At 36.9% G+C, this 20,182-nt stretch overlaps 3 protein-coding genes across 30 annotated transcripts in view; 1 reads left to right on the top strand and 2 right to left on the bottom strand.

The window, feature by feature from the left end:
• Nucleotides 1–1,263: 1,263 nt before the first annotated feature.
• On the bottom strand, nucleotides 1,264–9,065 carry mrpl12 (mitochondrial ribosomal protein L12). The gene is made up of 6 exons (XM_077211745.1): nucleotides 9,041–9,065; nucleotides 7,644–7,837; nucleotides 5,933–6,125; nucleotides 5,052–5,120; nucleotides 3,314–3,451; nucleotides 1,264–1,734 (listed from the first exon to the last, which is right to left on the bottom strand). Exons 2-6 carry the CDS (start codon nucleotides 7,703–7,705, stop codon nucleotides 1,618–1,620), a joined length of 579 nt encoding a protein of 192 aa, XP_077067860.1. The 5' UTR covers nucleotides 7,706–7,837; nucleotides 9,041–9,065; the 3' UTR covers nucleotides 1,264–1,617.
• Nucleotides 8,989–15,180, top strand: LOC143721414 (methyltransferase-like 26 B). Its single transcript, XM_077211747.1, has 7 exons — nucleotides 8,989–9,111; nucleotides 10,159–10,361; nucleotides 11,118–11,280; nucleotides 13,206–13,265; nucleotides 13,393–13,460; nucleotides 13,602–13,680; nucleotides 14,903–15,180. Exons 2-7 carry the CDS (start codon nucleotides 10,162–10,164, stop codon nucleotides 14,948–14,950), a joined length of 618 nt encoding a protein of 205 aa, XP_077067862.1. The 5' UTR covers nucleotides 8,989–9,111; nucleotides 10,159–10,161; the 3' UTR covers nucleotides 14,951–15,180.
• Nucleotides 13,843–20,182, bottom strand: part of hgs (hepatocyte growth factor-regulated tyrosine kinase substrate) — a 23,736-nt gene continuing 17,396 nt past the window's right edge. For 20 of the 28 annotated variants that reach the window (XM_077211738.1, XM_077211719.1, XM_077211722.1 and 17 more), the window contains 3 exons: nucleotides 19,482–19,577; nucleotides 19,267–19,353; nucleotides 15,083–17,198 (listed from right to left, as the gene is read on the bottom strand). In XM_077211738.1, the coding sequence (XP_077067853.1) occupies nucleotides 17,103–17,198; nucleotides 19,267–19,353; nucleotides 19,482–19,577 (279 nt within the window). In that variant the 3' untranslated portion in view covers nucleotides 15,083–17,102. Of the gene's footprint in view, nucleotides 15,062–15,082; nucleotides 17,199–19,266; nucleotides 19,354–19,481; nucleotides 19,578–20,182 lie in introns of those variants that run through there. The other 8 variants (XM_077211715.1, XM_077211723.1, XM_077211726.1 and 5 more) reach the window with 1 other exon arrangement.

The raw sequence follows: 20,182 nt of genomic DNA, 5'->3' as shown, positions 1-20,182 counted from the left end.
ATCGGTCATGCCTCTATGTATGTAGCTTTTTTTTATGTGGTGTATAGTTGTTCATTAAAGTACTAGGCCTACTATTAAAACCAATGATGTGTGAATGTCTGTTGTCTGAGTGTAAATTAAAACACCTTGCGGGCTCAAGCACCGTTCTGCACATGCACATTTTGCTTATGAAGTACATGCTTATTAAATATACAAATAAACCATACAAGGACATCGCAATAAAAACTTATGAATGACACAGTTGGTGTAGGAATTTTTATTGACCACCAGATGGCAAAGTAGAGAACTCTATCAAAAGCCTCAATGCTTCAGAAGCCTCGGCAAATCCCTACTAGTACTACCACTGACAGTTGACCGTGGAATATCTAATGGATGAAATTTCACAAACTGACTTATTGCAAAGGTGGCATCTAATCACAGTAAGTAAGGCTGAATTCACTGAGCTCTTCCGAACGACCCATTTGTTTCACAAATGTTTGTAAATGTACGTGCTTGATGTTATACACCTGTGGCAATAGTTCAGGTTGAAACACCTTTATTCAATAATTAAAGAGCTGCGTCCCAAAACTTTTGTCCATATAGTTTATAGCCCCGAGTTCCCATTTGAGTTTGTCAGTTCTCATTTGAATTTACATATCTTGTGATATGCTGAGTGTTCTGTTTATTCAATAAAAGACTGTTCAGTGGAAATTCATTCGTCTAATTGTCTGTGCATGCCACCACCCCTCAGTTACCGTAAACCCCGATATTGTACACTTAACTAGCAAGACCTTAATCTTTGATATTCGATCCTTGCTGTAGAGAATGTTTGCACTAGTCATATCCGTAGGTCATTTACTGCTTCGGCCAGCACACTCAATACTGAATTGAAATTCAGCTCACTCTCAACACTACCAAATTTGAAAATAAAATGCTTGACACATTAGGCTATCACATGCATAACTGGACAGTCCACACTAAAATGAAAATTGTCCTAATTTATTGACTCTCAACTGGTGCTCAACCTGTATTTTATTTTTGAACACAGGAGAATGTTTATGGCTCATTCACACACATCGCGTTTTGCCCTGATAAATGTGAGACGCGAGCAGTGGAATTAACAAAAAAAAGATCTTGGTACACTTAAAAAAAAAAGTGCCATATTTTAGTGCTATATTTTTAGAACAGGGCATCATGCCTGAAACATGGCAAAATACGTGAGGTGGTCGAAAACGTTTGTCAAGCACATTTACTTAGGAGAAACATGGAAAAGGAGAAATATACTGTATATTAACATGTTTATTAACCACAAGAAACAGCCATCACATCCCTTTGTCAGGGCAGCTCAGTTTCCTGAGACACACAGCTTCAGAGAGACAGACCAGCCCAGGACAGCACACGTGTAGCTAAACGACAAATGGACGAGTCGGTGACGGGGTGGTCTGTTTGCAGGCTCAGAGCCTGTCAGAGTTCATTCAGAGTTCACCATCCTGTCTGTCTCTTGTGGACCAAGTGGTCATTTTAAAGGCATTATTGTTTTCTTCAAATTCCTTTCATCTTTTTATATATATATATAAAAAACAAACAAAACAATGACTGACAGGTAACAACTGAAGAAGTAAAGATCCAGGGCAGATTTCACTCCAGCACCACAGTGCCTCCTGCTGCTTCCAGTGCTGCTTTCAGTTTTTCTGCCTCGTCTTTAAACACATTAGCCCGGATCTCCTGAGGTAGGGACTCCACAAGCTTCTTAGCCTGTAATTGGGAGAAGAAAAAAAACAGTAGTGAAGGACATTACATCATGATCCAAGCCCTAAATCTCATTAATGGGTTGCAGAATCTAGTGAAATGCATTGCTGTCTGAAACCTTTTCACATATTAAAAACACACACCAGAGCCATGGACACAAATATTGACAGCGGCATGAGTTGTGCATGCTGCTTCAGTATATGCAGATACATTTCATAAGTTTTAAAGGCAAATCCTGACTGATGGCAATCCATTCTTGTCTTAGTGCTCAGAGTATATAATAATAATAATAATTCGTAACATTTATATAGCGCTTTTCTAGGTACTCAAAGTGCTTTTACATATGGAAGAGCAAATTTTAATATTGTTTATCACTACATCTGGGCTTCTGCTAGTGCACTCGCCTTTTGAGGATTGACCACAGGTTCTCTATGGGATTAAGATCCGGACAGTTGCCTGGTCACGGATCCAAACTTTCAATCCCCAAGCCATTTCATTATCACTCTTGACCTTGTGACATGGTGCTCCATCAAACTGGAAAATGCACTGATCATCATTAAATTGCTCCTGGGGACTTCTGGTTGAGTTGACAAGGAATGACCCAGTTGTTCTTGCAGGACATTTTGATACCATTCTTTATTCCTGGCAGTGTTTTGGGCAGAAGTGTGGCACGACACAGGACTCATGGTAGCGTTCACCTTTTCTTCTACTGACAATTGATTTTCCAGATGTCCCAAACTTTGGGAACAGGGTTTCTTCAGAGAGAATAACTTTGCCCCAGTCTTCTGCTGTCCAATCCTTATACTTCATGCCGAATTTCAGGCTTCTTTGGTGCCCTTCTTGAAACCAGGCCATTTTTTCTGCTCCCAATATTGAGCAGCTCTGCACTGGCGGTGACACGATTCCAGAGCCGACAGTCCTGGACACTCTGGGACGTCCTGAAGCCTTCTTCACTTGCGTTGAACCTCTCTCTTTGAAGTTCTTGATCTGGTAAATGGTTCTCTCAGGGTACAATATTCTTTTTAACTATTTCCTTGCACGTGAATCCGTTTTGATGTAAAGTGATGATGGCTGCACTTCTTTTTTCGGAGGTGACCATTGCTAACACAAGAACACAATGATTGGACGCACTTCCCTCGATTTATAGCAATCGGCCTGCTCTTATAATCTAATCAAAATCACAATGATATTACCTGACTAGTACTTGTTCACACTTACCCATGTGCTGATATGATTAGTGAAATGATGTTAGCGGGTCGTTTTGTACCGGGGCCAAAAAACAGTGAAATTTGGGTTTTTGTGGTAATTTATGTATTTTGGCCAATGAAGCTTTTGCGAATGCATTTGATCACACACTTGCACAATAATCTAGAAACAATGTGCATCAACTCTCCAACAACTGAAGCAGCAAACTTTGGGAAACACAAAATGTGTCACTGCGAATACTTTTGACTAGACAGCAACTAACTGATGTGTGCCAAAAAGAGACTTAAAGATCTTTAAGATTCATTTTCCGGCCAACGTGGCCTATAAAAAAAACATCCGTCATGTCATTCACCCCTGAGTTCGTGTAAAAACACCTTACCTGTACAAGATTTATTCCCTCCATGCAGTTCTTCACTTCTTTAATCAGTTTGACTTTATCAGCCGCCTTTAGTTCTGTCAGTTTGACTATAAAATGTGTTTTCTCTTTCTTTGCAGGCACCACGTCCTCCTCTACCGCCTGCAAATCCAGTTAAAACATTAGAGGGGGGAAAAAAACTCATTCACAAAACTGTTAAATGTCACTTTTTCCACAAAAATGACAAAATATGATTTTAAACTCTTAAAATGGAGTTCTTTTTCAACAAATGGTCAGTAAAAATATGAGACGTTTTATTTTTTTATATATTTTCTAGGGGGGTTGAACATTTTTGCAAACATTTTACCAAAAATTGGGACGCATCTAAATGCAGATCAAAACCTTGATTTGTGCAATATACAACCTTGATTTGTCCAATATACAACCTTTAAGCAGTAATGGCTAAAAACACAATTTACAAAAAAGAAACAAAACTTAAAAATAAGAAAAAATAATAATAATAATAATAACTTCACCAGAATGAGTAATAGAGAGTGGAATTTTAAAAAAATAAAATAAGTGCACAACAAATGTGGGACACAGCTAATTATATTTTTCTGGGTATTACACTTATTTTTAATGACATTAAAAATCGTAAAACAGAAAATGGTCAAGACCTCTTAAGACAAAACCCATTCTCCATGTTGTCATTTAATGTGTTTAAAACTATCTTCTGACCAGGCTAGGTTAATTAAAGGCACACTGTGGAGGAATTCCGCTTTTGTCAAACAGCGACCCCTTGAGTCGCTGTGGAGTACTTGTATTTAACGTTACTGTCGTAAATACCACTCACCAGAGATGTCTCTGCACTCACGGCCTGATCCCCTCCCCCTGTATACCGGTACCTGTTCAGTAGGATGGAAGCTGTAACCAGTGGAAATAAGGCGTGGCCCCTTTAAGAGCTGCGCGCGCTCTGTTGAACTGTCAGCAGTCTGTATTGAATGCGCGCATCGAACACCCCATGTATGCGGGTAATTCTGTTTGATTCTCATTCTTATCCTATTTGTGTTTATCAAGTAACGCTGTGGACGGTAGAACGTGTGACAGACTGTTACACAAGTTTGATTGGGGAATAAAGTGCAAGTTGTGAGATGCAAATTGCCTCTGTGAGTCTGTCTGGCCTCTGTAATAACTTCATCTGTGAGCTATCCCTATTTGTCCTCCTGACACAACACGTTACAAAGCGTCGGACATCGAACAGGCACAGATAGCCTCCGAAGATGTCTACTAGTCCATCAACAAGAACACCAGGTCAGCATCGCTTTTGCATCCATTGCTGATTTTTAGCTCTCGCCGACGAGTGAACGCCTGGCCGAGTGAGACTCTTGTCCGGTTCCTCACGCGGTCAGTTTCTCGTTTTCTTTTCCTTGACTCTTCCGACCGCGTTTTCTTTGTCGACTCTGCCAAGATTCAATTCTGAAATGCGTGCTTTGTTGATGTATGTGACGTCGTGCCGTAAAGCAAGTCGTGATTCTCGCGAGATTTGTCGGGGGCGCTCCTCTCAAACTTACATAACTGGTTTTTCCCCAAGCTTTACTACCAGGATGATTCGCCCTACTATGAGTTTGTTTACCACCGAAATTACTTTGAAGCTGTTATATAAAGGTACAATTCCTCCACAGTGTGCCTTTAAATGTTACATGATAGCTTATCAAAAATACTGTATGTTACAGTTGACTCCACAAAAAAAACACATCTTTACCTCAGCTGATGGTATTGCTGCCATTGAGCCCATTGCCATCATCCCAACATCCTGAATGTTCAGCGTTTTCTGATGGGGACAAAAATACATATACATGATCAGTGTTTTCAGTTTAAGAATAAGATTAAAGCTGGGCAATCGTGTTAAGATTCACAATATTTCATATTTAAATTCAGCAACATCATGAATATAGTGAAGAATTTAATTTAACCATTAAGTTTACAAAAGATGATGTTTCTAATAAGAATAATTTTGCAATCCCTTCTTGTCTCGCAATTATTAAAGAGTTAAAACTTATAATATTTAATAGTTAAATATATTTGTAATGACAACGTTTCAATTCAGTTATACTGAATAACACTGTATCGTTAAAATTATAATATAGTATATTACGTTTGCTTAAGTATGTTTTTCAACTTTTCAAAATAAGTGCACTTCTTTGAAACACAGCAAAATAGTATTAAAAATAATGATTTAAAATGTATTTTTAATTAGACATTATTTACAAAGTGCATTTTTAAAGGTTCAAGTATGTTAATGAACAGTCATGAAAATGTGCTCCTTTTAAGTGCACTCAAGTGGCCTTTTTCATTTATATTATAATAATATCTACAAGGTGATTTGTAAAAAATATACTTTTAAGATTTGAAGTACACTACAAGTGCACATCCAGTACAATTAAGCGCACTTCTTTTTGTCTCATCACTCAAAAATGTTAACAGTATTCCCAGTTAAAATAAATGTAGGCAAACATTGTGTAAGTCATGATATAAAAATACGGCTGTGTATATTAATTAAAAATCACTTATCCTTCTGTTCATTTAGTGGGAAACATAATTTCCTGCATTAAACAGTGTTAACACACACACTCTGCGCTGTACCTTTAATAACTCGTTGAGGTCGGACACTTCTATGAGCGTGAGGTTGGCGATGTCACTGACGAGCTGTTGGATTTTGGGTGAGTATTGCTTGGGTGCCCCATCAAGAGGAGGTGTTGTAATGGCACCAGACGCACTGACAGGGCTGGTCTTGAGCGTTCGCAGGGCACACAGTGCTGGCGTCGGTAGCTTGTGTCTGTGAAATGTGTCCATTCACACAACAATCATGAGCATATAGGCAGCAAAATCATATAGAGTGTCTATTAGCAACAAAAAAAAAATCAATGCGTGGCTGTAACACAGTTAATACTCCAAATAATGTCTTTACTAGTGATTAGTATGATTTTACCATTCAAAAGTTTGGGTCAGTATTATTTTCTAAAGAAAGACATCGTTTAACTAGCCTACTTTATATTAAGCTGTTCTTTTGAACTTTCTATTCAAAGAATCCTGTAAAAAAAGGATCATGGTTTCCACAAAAATATTGCATAACATAATCATTTTCTACATTGATAATCAGAAATTATTCTTGAGCTTCAAATCATCATATTAGAATGATTCCTGAAGGATCATGTGACACTGAAGACTGGAGTAATGATGCTGAAAATTCAGATTTGAACACAGGAATAAATTACATTTCACAACATATTAAAGTAGAAAACAATTCTTTTGACTTGTAAAAATATTTCACAATATTCCTGTTTTTACTTCATTTCTGATCAAACAAATGCAGCCTTAGTGCGCAAAAGAGACTCTTTCAGAAACTTTAAAATGAGACTATTGCATATTATATATAATATAGGTCTACATTATTTACTGTACTATAATGGATGCACAATTTTGCTTTTCAAAATTTCTTTTATGCTTCAGCAAATATTGTATAATTGAAACTCAACATTTGTTTTCATTGAATGGCATTATAAATATTCAACGGGATCCAAAAGTCTAGGACTAGAGAAAATACTGGCTTTTTTTTGCATTTTTCATTACACCATATATTCCCAGCGAGCACAGCACTTTGAGTCAACAGCTGCATAAACCTGATGATCATGTTCACGGCCATGATTTTTGAAGATCAAGCGCATCGATGAAAGAAAGTCCTCAAGCGAAACCTCAGTAAGGTTTTGTAACTACTATTATTAATGGTTTCTTAGCTGAAGGGTGCTGGTGTACCCACTGCTGACCTTTAGTACAGAGCAGTTCTCACGGTCAATGTCACATACATTTACTTACATTTGACTAGAGACCCAGTATAACAGAAAATATTAAAAACCTATCAACTTTACATTGACTTTCAATATCGCTACCAGCTGTAAATGAACAGACAAAGCCTAGACTTTCATGCTCTGCTCTCTATACATATCGGTTGAATGACCACTATTAGACATGCAGAAGAGGAACTTATACACTTGTGATTTATTAACAGAAGTCACGTGACCATATACGGTGCGGTTATTAGATGCAATATCATCAAAGCGGTGCATGAATTAAACTAACGTTAACGTTACACTCCCTCACTTCTGACGGCCAGCGATAAATGCATCAGATCTGACGCAGAATAATAAAGATGCAGCTCATATTAGCACATCACAAATGTATGATCTTAATAAGATATGTGCATGTGTGTGTGTTTTATTGACAGCGATACTTGTAGTAAGTGTTAGTCCTCTGCCCTTGAGAGGCGCAGGGGGGTAGTTTAGTCTCTGTCTCTTACCGGTGTGTGTTTGCCGCGGCCCGCAGCGCGATCCGGACGCAGTGTCTGCTGCAATACATCATGACCCGATTCCGTGAGCGACCGAGCAGAGAGTGTGTGTGTGTGTGTGTGTGTGTGATTGTGAGTGCTGAATGTCTGGCTGTCGGTCCTCCTCTAACACAAGCACATGGCGTCCTCCACCGGCGCTTCCTGACCTACCCACAATGCATTGCGATAGAGGGAAAAAACTTTATTTAAAAACCTCCGTTCACAAAATCTTTTATAAAGGTATATAGTTAAGCCAAAAATGAAACTTCTGTCCTCATTTACCCACCCTCAAGTTGTTCTAAACCTGTATGAGTTTCTTTGTTTTTTTGTCCCCTTTGACTTCCATAGTATTTTTTTTTCATACTACGGAAGTCAATGGATGGTAACTGTTTGGTAACTGACATTTTTCAAAATAAGAAACACATACAGGTTTAGAACAATGTGAGTTAACGATGACAAAATTTTCGTTTTGGATTGAACTATCCCTTTAATTAAATGACTTTATTGAAACTAAAATAGAATCTGTAAACAATGGGCAAGAAATATAAAATAAATAAATACGCGATAAAAGACATCTAGACAGCCTAATTTTAGCCTAAAGCCTATTTTTTTATTGAAAATGTTTTAAAACATTTAAGATCCTAAATTACATAATAAACCATAAATAAATATAATGATTGATTTATTGATTGATTGAAAGTTAGCATAGAGGCCATATACTATCTGACAATTTCATCCACTATATAGGCCTATAATCAACCTGAAAATGAGGATAAATGTTAAAAATGCATTTCCTGCCCTTATAAAATAAATAGCTAAATGACATAAAAAATGTAAATAAAAAAATATAATTTTAAAATACATATTCAGAAATGTTCTGCATGTATACACACTATAGATGCTTTCCTTAAAAAAATATGTCAGACTCAAATCCTTCCCATTATGTTTAAGGAACAAGAATGTGCAAAATGTTTTATATGTGTACATCTAAAGTGCTCCATATGTAAGTTTTTGTTTCAAGGATCTCAGGCCATCCTGATGTGACCAAAATGGCCACCATGCATGCTTAAATAAGTAGAATTAAAAAATATATACGAATATTTAAAAAAAAACCTATAGTTTTAAAATACCAATACATAGGCAAACATTCGTAAAACAATTTGAGATGGATTAACCTATAGGCCTAAACCATAGAATTAACAGATGATGGAATTTGATGGAATCTGATAGATAGCTCAACAAATAGGTTAGGCTATTTAAAGGTCGGCTTTAAATGTTATTTGCATTCTCCGTTTATTTCTTAATTGTATAAATGTTGAGGCGTTTGGTTATACAGATCTTAAGGGGAGGAGCAGACAGAAGCTTCTTACCCGTGTAATCTCCTGATCCACACTGTCCATCACTGAGCTCTTCCTCTGCACCGACTGAACTACAGCACAGCGTGAGTATCAACAACATATTTATCATGTGTCTCGGAACTCTGTTCCTACAAATATAAGCAACAATGTTCTTAGTTTTACCGAAAAACGAAGGAACGATTTAATTAATAGTGGCCAAAAAATTTTAAATTCATGGAAATTAGCCTTTATTTTTGGACATGTCATGTGTAAGGCTATATAGATGTATCAAAAAAGGATAACGAATATCAAATTGCGTAACTTGTCAAAATGCATCAAATAATTATAACACGTTTTATTTGTGACATTTATAATGCGATTTCACGCAAGTGAAAATATTGTCACACAATGTCCCTACTTACAGTAATCCAACTCTATCATTTTTATTTTATGGCATAATGTGTAGTAATTTAAAATACAGACTTCAAAAAATTAGCAAATTCAAGCACTGCCGTCACTGTAATATTTCACTGTAGCAGTTGCTGGAATCTCGACCTGTGATTCAATCGAGATTAAATGTTATAATGCTATATTATTATAATTAGTAGTATTGTTTTTTTCCATTACTTTAAAGTCAGCATGAAACGGAAATTGCTACAGTGTTTTCTTCCCTATTGTGACTTATGAGTGCGAACAAGAAAAAAAGTAGGGCGGGGCTTGATTTTGTCCATGGGGAATTGATTGGATGGTTGTGGTTTGCTATTGGCTGATCTCATGTGACTGACATTGCCCCGCCCTCACACCTGTAAACACATCATCAGAGAAGAGAAGGGGAAGTTATTTGGATTAAAGATTAAGAGGACACATGAATTTAAAAAAAAAAATGTTTGCATGGGTTAATCATTTATAATAAAAATAAATAAGAATCGTCCATTTTGATTTCATGGTGACTTTAACCTTAATTTACAAATGAAAGCCTTCCTGATCAATGGTGCCAACCGTCCCTTATTTGCGCCTTTGTGGTGATTTCGCAAACTGGACTGTATTTACCGCCAGAGCCTTGTGGCAATGGCGTCATTCAACCACCTACTCTATAAAAATAAATGTTCAACATTCAGCAAAAGTATGTTTAATATTCCTTTCTGTTGCAGACCATGCTGCTCTCGCCGGCGGCCGAGCGAAGTCAGGACAGCTTGCTGTCGGTACTGTGGGAGATCCTGGAGGATCAGTCTCATCGTGAGCTGTTTGGCCTCGAGGTAGGATCCGGCACGGGCCAGCATGTTGTGCACTTCGCTCAAGAAATGCCCTTTGTCACATGGCAGCCGTCAGACATCAATGAGGAATCCAGAAACAGGTACACAGGCTGCTGTCTTAATAAATGTCATTACTCCTATATACACTCTTAAAAATAAAGGTTCTTTATTGGCATTTATGGTTCCATGAAGAGCATCCATGAATATTTACATTCCACAAAAGGTTATTTATAGTGGAAAAAGGTTCCTAATAATTTCAATAATTTCATCCCTTAAAACTCATCACCAAAATTACATATTTAAACCTTTTTCCTTGGAAAAAATTCTTCATGGCTTAAAAGAGCTGAACTCTACACCCTTGCCTCATTTAGTATACGTGGTTCTGTGAATATGCAAATTTGCCCCGCCCCCACTCACTCACACCAGCTCAGAGATCCACTCGTTGACGATCACACGTTGATCTGATTGGTTACAAGGTAGTTTATGATGTCAGAAACACCAGCGATTTCAAACTGCGTTTTTGAGACTGTCTTTAGTTCACTGCAGTTTAAGGAGAAAATACTCAGCAATGTAAATTTGTACATGGTTTGTCTTAAAGTGAACCACATAGACAGAGACATAAACACACCAAATAGACATATAAACAACATTAAATGCTGGATTTTCACCACAGGGGGGCTTTAAAATGTTCTTCACACTAAGAAAAAAATAGTTCACTGTTCACTGAAAGGTTTTTGAGGAACCAAAAATGTTTTTCTAACTATAACACCACTGTGAAAACCCAGTTTTGGAGCCTTTATTTCCAAGTGTGTATTATGGGATGATCTGGGCTTGAGCGTAACGTTACTCTGCTGCAGTATCAGAGCTTACATTGGGGCCACTAAGGTAAAAACAGCACTGGAGCCGGTGCATCTGGATGCCAGTGAACCCTGGGAGAAATGGGCAGGACTGCCACGAAGCTCCTGTGACATTATCATAGCGATCAACCTGTTCCAGTACAGCCCCTTCAGCACTGCAGAGGTATGACACACACATATACACACTGATCTGCTTTTACATGTGAAAACACAGATGAATTTACCCTAGGGTCTTGAAACTCTGGACAGTCCTGCAGCCTTCTTCATCATGATTGCACTTAAATATCCTACAAAACATGAGTAATATGTACTTACATTTAAAGTTCATTGCTGTTCAGATGTTTTGGGTTGATATAATGTTTTAAGAATATTTTTAAAAGAAGTCTCTTATGATTCACCAGGCTGCATTTATTTGATCAAAAATACAGTAAAAACAGTAATATTGTTTAGTATTATTACAATTTCAAGTAACTTTTCTATTTTAACCCTCTGGGGTCGGCGGTATCTGCAAATTAACATGTATATGCTAATATATCATACACAATATGTTACAGACTAAATATGAATGTTTAGACAAGATTTTGTGATTAGTTTTGGATAGATTATAACGTTTTGACTGTAAAAGAAGACTACTGTCACATTAAATAGTTAAGCTTTTGTTCACCAATTTCTGCTTGTTAAATATACTATAGTATGATGTTTTGTCAAAAATAAAGTAGGTATATTGAATTATCAACTAAGATGTTATTATAGTGTTTGTTCCAATATTCAAACTAATGAATCCTTACCTTTTTTAATATGTATGATAAAATGTATACTCTTTACAAAGAAAGAATACACTTGAAATATTGTTAAAATTGTAATTGTTGTAATTGTTACCTATTTGTAATTGGTTACGATTTCTAATTATAAAATATGTATATATAGATAATTTCTTTTGTCCTTGCGTTCTTTGACACTCCTGTGTGAAAGGCTCATTAATATGCAGCTCATTATGTATGTGGCACATTATCCGGCCTTTGTCTTCTCAGGTGTGAACACACCTCCACGCATATGGCCTTTCCAAACAAAAGGTGTCTTAGTAAATTTAAATCAATGTATTGTTTTGTGTAAATGATTAGGCAGGATGATTTTCAGATCATTTTGAAGCAAAAACTCTAGGCAACAACACTCATTAGTCAAAAGTCTTGTGGACACATATTTAGTATGTGTTTTGTGGCCTTATTTCAGACACTTTAAGTTTTAGTTTTTTCAATAACCATGCATAAACAATATACTCTCAAAAATACAAACATGTACATACATGTTGCTCACATATTACGGTAGCCCCGTTTGTGCTATATAGAGTGAATTTACACCTTTGCCATTAACATGTTTATAAATAACAGAAAAAAGCACAAATGTCAGAGCATGTCAAAACACCTCCAGGACCCAGAAAACCCCTCAGACCCCTGAGGGTTAAAACGTTATTTCTGTGATGCAAAGCATCATTACTCAGTGTCACATGATCCTTCAGAAATAATTGATCATGATTAGTAAAAGGGTAACTAAACACTAAAACAACTCTTTTAAGTTAATGATCTGTAAGAATGGAGCTTCATAAATGCGGTTCATTGATTCGAGTACATTTTTTGACATTTGGGTATAAAGTGTTTTAATTCTACAATATACAGTATGGTGTAGAAACGTCTGAGTGCTGCCCTCTTCAGGTTAAACGGTGGCTACTGCAGTTGAATTTTCCTATTGGATGTTGTGGTGCTGCGTGACATAAGCAGGCACCAGCTCACCACACCCTTGCCTACAGAGAGACCCCCGCCCCCGCCCCACAGACTTGATTTTGTCCATGGGGAATTGATTGGATGGTTGTGGTTTGCTATTGGCTAATCTCATGTGAGTGACAGGTTGTCCCGCCCTCACACCAGTAAACGCATCATCAGAGAAGAATTGTTGCTTTTGTTTAAAGATTACGAGGCACATTAATAACAAAATAAAATAAAGATGTGCATGGATAAATTATTCATAAATACTGCAATATTCCATAAAGAACTGTCAAATTTGATTTCATGGTGACATTAATGTAATCCACAGGGTGTGTTTAAAGGATCTGGGCAGATACTGAAACAGAACGGACTTCTAATGACTTATGGAGTGAGTTAATCTCATTTCTACATGCTGTCCAATATGTTTATCATAAACAACTTATAGTTATATAATCACTTTTAATACAAGACAAATCTCAGTATAATCATAACCTTGTGGAATGAATGTCTCTCAGCCGTACGCGATCAACGGCACCATCACTCCCATCTGCAATGAACAGCTGGACCAGGCGTTACGCCAGATGTGGGTTTTCACGCTGAGTTTTTCCTCTTTATTTCAAGATTCAATGTACTGGTAGCCTATTTATTGAGGTATTATATGCAGACAGATGTTTCAGGTGCACTGCTTTCAAACCTTGCCCTGTTTTACACCCAATGCCATTAGGAATCCGGAGTGGGGTCTTCCAGACATCGATGTGCTCCGACAGCTGGCCTTCAGTAATGGGATGAGGATGGAGCGAATGGTGAGGGACGCTCAATCTCTTTTTTGAAGCCTTAAAGAGGTCATATGATTCTTTTTTAAATGTTTTTCTTTTTGTTTAGTGTGTAATGTGTATGTTTATACATGTATAAGATCTGCACAGTGACAACGCTCAGTCTCCAAGAAAGGGACATTTTCACGAATCTGAAAAACCAACGACTTTATTAACCGCAATTGCTTCTGAAGCCTTGGCAGTTGAAGTTAACGATTATGGAGAGGGGCGATACTTTTCTGACAAACGCTTGATGTTTTTGGCCAATCACAACACACCGGGTACTCTGGCCAATCAGAGCACTATGGGCTTTTCAGAAGGAGGGGCTTCGTAGAAACCAGAGTTTCTGGGAATAAAGTTGTTGGAAAAATGTAAAGTATGTGAACATTAAAGCATGTTAACCTACTCTAGTACAACTAAGAAACAAAAAAATGAACTTAACCTAAAGTCAAAAAGAAGCAAAATGTTCAAGACCATTTTGATTTTGAACCTTACAACAATTAAGCACATTTCTCCGATAATTTTAATTATCATATTGCATCTCAATGTTTTGTTTTTTTTCCTGTAATTCTCATTCTCAGTGTTGATTTTCTTTTATTGTTCACATTGCAATATAATACTAACATAACATACACATTTAAAATGACTACGGTTGAATTCACACTGCAGTAATCCAAGTCTTTTTTTCATGTCTGTGTTAAACAGTAAAGGGGATTTAGGGGGTGGAGGGTTTTATTTGCTAAATAATGATGAAAATAATGTCATAACACACTAAATCTTAATAGTCTTAAATGCATGCTTCATTTTTCAAAAAAAAAAAAAAATTTTTTTAATTCATACTTCATTAAAGTCCCCCTGTGGTGAAAATTAAGCTTTTAATGTTGTTTATATGTCTATATGGTGGATCTCTGAGCTGGAGCGAGTGAGTGGAGGCGGGGAATATTTCCATATTCATAGAACCGCACGACTAAATGTAGAGTTACATTCTGAAAAAAAAATTTCCAAGGAAAAAATGTTTAAATTAGTCATTTCGGTGATCAAAGATGAGTATTAAGGGATGAAATTATTGACTACAGGGGGACTTTCAGCAAAATATAATTTCTCATGGTGATATCAGACACATGAGAAGGACAGGTTTCATGCGATTCACTGATTCCTGTTGATTGGATAAGTCTAAAGACAGAATATTAATAACCTGTAATTTGCTCCACAGATTGAGATGCCTGAGAGCAACAAATGCCTTGTCTTCAGAAGACTGTAGGAAATCCGTTCATTCAGAGAACACGGATCCAGTTTCCAGGATAAAATGGCCACAGCGCTTCACTTCCCATCAGTAAACTCCGTTTCACATTATTTTCACATTCTGTCAGTACTGTAAAACACGCAAACCGGACAGATTTACATTGTTTTATTGTGCACATACTTTCAGAGACAAGAAAAGAAACATTTCCACTAATGTATGACCAATAAAAGAACAAGATATTTATTAAATATGATTTTAAAATTACTTTTTAAGATGAAGTGGATCAGTATGGAACAAAGATGATATTAATGGGGTTACAGAAGTCACCGGTTGTGTGTGTTTGTTACAAACATGCACCGTTCAAATCATCCAAAAGCTGCCCATCTCTCCTCAAAACCATCCACAACCACGGTTAAAAATAGACTTGGTCTGCCATTGATTTGATGCTCAATTCTACACTGCGATTAATTGGTAATGAAACTGCGGCTTATGATATCGACTGATTCTGAACCCCTGGCCGATTCACATCGAGCAAAGATGTCCGGCAAACTTACATGCAGTACTTGGAAACATCAGCCCGTTTATCTGGATCTATTCCGTTGGTGATATGCAAATGGCAGTAAAGTCGACATCTCATTTGCTCTTAATTATATGACAGAAGCCAATGTGTGCACCATCTACCGCATAAATCATTAGCAAGGATTCCACAACACTGATCCTAAACTCAGAGCTTCTGAAATATTTCTAGAATCGCAGACGATGGTTTTGTCACACGGAAACCAGCACTGGAATGTCACATGGTCGTTTTAGAGCAGATCGGTGCTGGAAAATGGTGTGTGACGCCTCAGTGACCTATGCTAAAGCCGGCAAGTCTCGTAATTGAAGATAACAAATGGCTGTTATATATTCACTCATGCAAACACATTTTAAGAAAATATGAGACAAAGGATGGTTATGTTGTCTTTTAAAAAAAAATCATATCGTGTTTCTCTCTCTATAGTACACATGACTAACTTTGCATAAGCTCGGTTTTATTAGGAAAAACTAGATTTGAAAAATTCTAGAGAGAGACAAGTTAGCAGTAGGGTGAATCTCACAAACATGCCCAGGTCACGTTTTATGGAAGCTCATTTCTGCGACATGAGAAAAAAAGAATCATAATTTTTAATGTTATAATTATGATTTACCAAAGCATGAGATACTAAGTGATAGAATTTTGATGTAAAAAGTCAAATTAGATTTGTCAATTAACTTTTAATTTCCTAATTTCAACTTTTTAACCCAATTATAACTCATTGAAATTTGAGATGAGATCTTGCGAAATTGAGATAAACAGTAAAAATTATGACGTATAGTCATATTTACAATACGTAGTCTCATAACTTTGACTTTCAACATTTCAACATCTGACATTACATTTGTGAATTTTAATCTCACAATTATGACTTAGTATCAAATTGTTATGTCATAATGATGATTTTTCCAAAGCATGAGCATCTTATGTGGTGGAAATGGGCTTCCATAAACAAAGAAGCCTTTTTTTAATTTAGGAGATTACGAATTTTATGCATTATTTTCATGACAATTAAATACATTTCCCCCCAAATTCTTATCAATGTGTCAAGATGAGTTTTTGTAATTCCCTAATTGTCAATAGTGAATTTTTAAAAACTGAAATCAGGATAAAGGCAGAATAACAAATATTACCATTGTGTATAACTACTTTACAGTTGAAATAATACACTGATTTTGTGCATTACAACAATAAGAATGGGGTGAGAAGACAAGTTTCATTGTTGTAACTAACATCACAATACCTTATACAATACTTTAGAAAAATATCTAAAAAGGGCATGGTTTCCTTATGGGGGGGTATTTTGTTTTGGGGACAAAATGTGACCCAGACATTGAGTTTTGTGAGATTCATCCAGCTGAGAGACAAAGGTTCCCCACCAGCTCCATCTGTAGCCTCTCCTCCTTCGTTTAAAGAGAAAGGGAAGGGAGAGGGAGTCAGACAGCCAGATGCTTTTACTGTATTTGTACACCATCAATACTTGTGGAGCGTTGTGAAGCGAGAGCAGGTGGAGGATAATGAGCCCAGAACCGGCAGGGTGCGAGAGGGTTGGATGTAGTGTGCTGGACCTGGTGGGTGAAGGCGTATGATGAGCGATCAGTCGAATGAAATGAGCTGAGCCTCTGCACTGCCCGGAGGAGCCTGCGGGTGCTGCTGTTGGGATTGCTGCTGCGGACCACCAGGGGGAGCCATCTGTTCAAAAACATCCACAAACAGTTGACAGTGTAAACAGTCTGACAGTACTGCACATTTTTGTAAATGTGACCACAAGTCCGCAAGAAGGAACTGAAATTGTTAAAATGTGACGAGTCAATCACAGACATATATGTTGAACACAATGGCCAATCAGACACATATGTTGAGTGCGTCAACGCAATGACAAACCCAGGGATTAAAGTGAAAAAAATTCTTCTGACTGAAATTTTTTTTCAGGCCAAGTCATATTCCTTTAACTTTATTTAAATAGTCGAGACCAATATCGTTTTAAGGGGAGATGTTTTAAACCGCTTTAATATTGCAAGTTTGCATATTTTAAAAGCTATTTTAATCTATGAAAAAAAATGACTTAGCTTGACAAATAATCAACCATCTACATAACTTTTCAGTGCATGTTTTTATTTATCTTATAAGACCAAACAATGCTAAATTATATTAATATATAGTTTGTTTAATGGCAAATCGTTTTGGCTGAGGGCAAAGTGAAGTTTCATAACTTTATATATTTAGGCTATTTAACTTTAACTGTGTAGCCTATTAGAGAGCTGACTAATGTTTGACTGAATTGTTTGCTTTATTTCTCATTGTATAGCTTCTTATAGCCTACATATTAGGCTACTTATACTTTTATGGATATTATTGATAATTAAAACTGACATTTAACAAAAAGCAACAGGGTTGTGTAATGTTATATATTCTAAAATATATAAAATATTCTTTATATATTTTACTATGCATTCTCTTGTATGTGTACATGCATAATAAAATAAAATGATACAACCCTGTCTCTGTTTGTTAAGTTTGTCAGTTTTAATGATCAATAATGTTTCATATTTTTAAAATGAAAACAAAAAGAAGCAGGGTTGTGTTTTATATTGCGTGTTGTTATAAATATATGGAGTGAAGATAATCAATGTGCGTTGTCTGAACCACATTTGTGTGGCCATATAGGCCTAATATGTTTATGATAATATGTTCATTTATAAATGAAAAGAGGTGTTTTGTATATATTTCGTTTTATTGTTGATGAAAAGAGGCAGAGTTGTATTTTATACCATATTACATTTTATTGTTGCCTAAAATATACATAAAGAGATAACCGGAGTAGCCAGAGCGAGATGAGTGACGAAACCAAGATCGCCGCGGATCCGTTTGCAGAATAACCGGACTCGCGTCCTCGGGAGTTCGTTCTCCCGAGTCGAACTTGCCAAGTCCGAACTATCAAGGACGCAAGTCCGAGGTTTATATTTATATTCAGGTCAATATTAACCCGCGTTCTGTTTTCTATCATGGGCCGTGCACGTTTGCGTTGACGTAATATGCACGCAAACGCACCAGGGTTCGATAGAATTAAGTTGAACGTGAAACCAGACCAACGCTGCGGGGGGCGCAGGGAACAAACTCGCTCGGATTCGGACCGCAGCAAACCAGCTGTAGCCTGACATGCACTTCTCCAAAACTTAGATTAATTGAGTGAACACGGAGCAGTTTTTCCGTGAGCGGGAATTGAAAACCCGGACTGGACCATAAGCGAAGTGATTACAGAATGTTAGAGTGGAGAGAGGAACGTGCTTTCGCTCCGATCCAGGCTTTATCACATCCCCCTCAGCAGGGTGAATACACCTCGTCTTTCCTTAATTTAAGACCTATTCAAACTAAAATTAAGACATTTATCACACTATTTGAGAAATGAAAGCCTATTTACGGCCTTAACATTATGAAAAGTGAATTTAAGACATTAAGGACAGACGGGAACCCTGCAATTGACGGAAATCCGTCATAGCGACGGAGAACTTTAATCCCTGCAAACCAGAGGCGTTTAAGAATCCGTTCAACAGCGCTCAAAATGCTAGAGGGAAATGCTGGTATCGTCACATTTTGAAAATTTTAATACTGACTTGATACCGAAGTCGGTACTTTTGACAACACTACCATAAGGTAAAATATGTCTAAGATGTGTAAAAAATACACTCAAAATGGTAAGAGAGTAGTATGCGAGTATGCTATTCCACACAATGAAATGTTTAACCATAACACTTCTGACCTGCTGGTACATAGGCTGCTGCCCAGGCATGTAGGGCTGTTGGGGGGGCATGTTGGGGTCTTGTCCCGGAAGAGCGCTCATCATATTCTGCAACAGAATGCAATCAAACTTTACATCCTGTATGGTTTTTGGGAATGACATCAGATCTGAGACATACAGGTTTAATGCAAGCCACGAATTTGTAGAAAATAGTAAATAGATATAGTAAAGCATACCTGCATGTTGTATGGCTGGTAGCCCATGTAGGCAATGCCATTGGTGGGGGCAGCCTGGGACATAGGGGGCAAACTCTGAGCTTGGGACACCACGTTCTAGAGACACAACATGTAAACATTCATACTCAATATTCAACCTTTATGCTACACAAAGCAGACTTGCACTTCCTGAAGGAAATAAAAGTATTTTTTTAAGGCTGGGAATAGACATACATTTCATGATTCGTTTTCGATTGAGCTTGAAATTTGATTCAATTCTGATCTTGATTCAATTTAATTCGATATTAATTCATTTGGATGTATATATCAGGTACAGTACGTCAATTAATCCTGAAGGAAAAAATCTTTCAACTAAAACAGTTAACTATGTGGGGAACCCTGTCAGTTAAAATAACAACGGACTTGTATGCATTTAAATTACACAAGGCAGTTTTTATAATAAAGTTGTGATAATCTTTTAATGACATAAATGTTTCTACACCAATTAGTTTTTGAAATATAAAAATTTAAATGGTGGCTGTCATATAGACTTGTTTATCATCACAGATTTATTCAAACATACATTAAATATTGAAAAACAGCTTAAGTAAAAATATAATGAATATGACAAAATGCATTTATCAAAATGCTCTTCTTTAGAGGTTATTTTTCTAGCCAATTATCGAGTTTATGGACGCATTGAATGGCTTTTTTCTGAGAAA

The sequence above is a fragment of the Siphateles boraxobius genome, unplaced genomic scaffold, assembly GCF_051911475.1.
Source record: "Siphateles boraxobius isolate OS27281-9 unplaced genomic scaffold, OSU_SipBor_1 66, whole genome shotgun sequence".
Classification (NCBI taxonomy): Eukaryota; Metazoa; Chordata; class Actinopteri; order Cypriniformes; family Leuciscidae; genus Siphateles; species Siphateles boraxobius.
The sequence above is the reverse complement of the archived record's forward strand: the minus strand, read 5'-3'. Positions and strand labels throughout refer to the sequence as shown.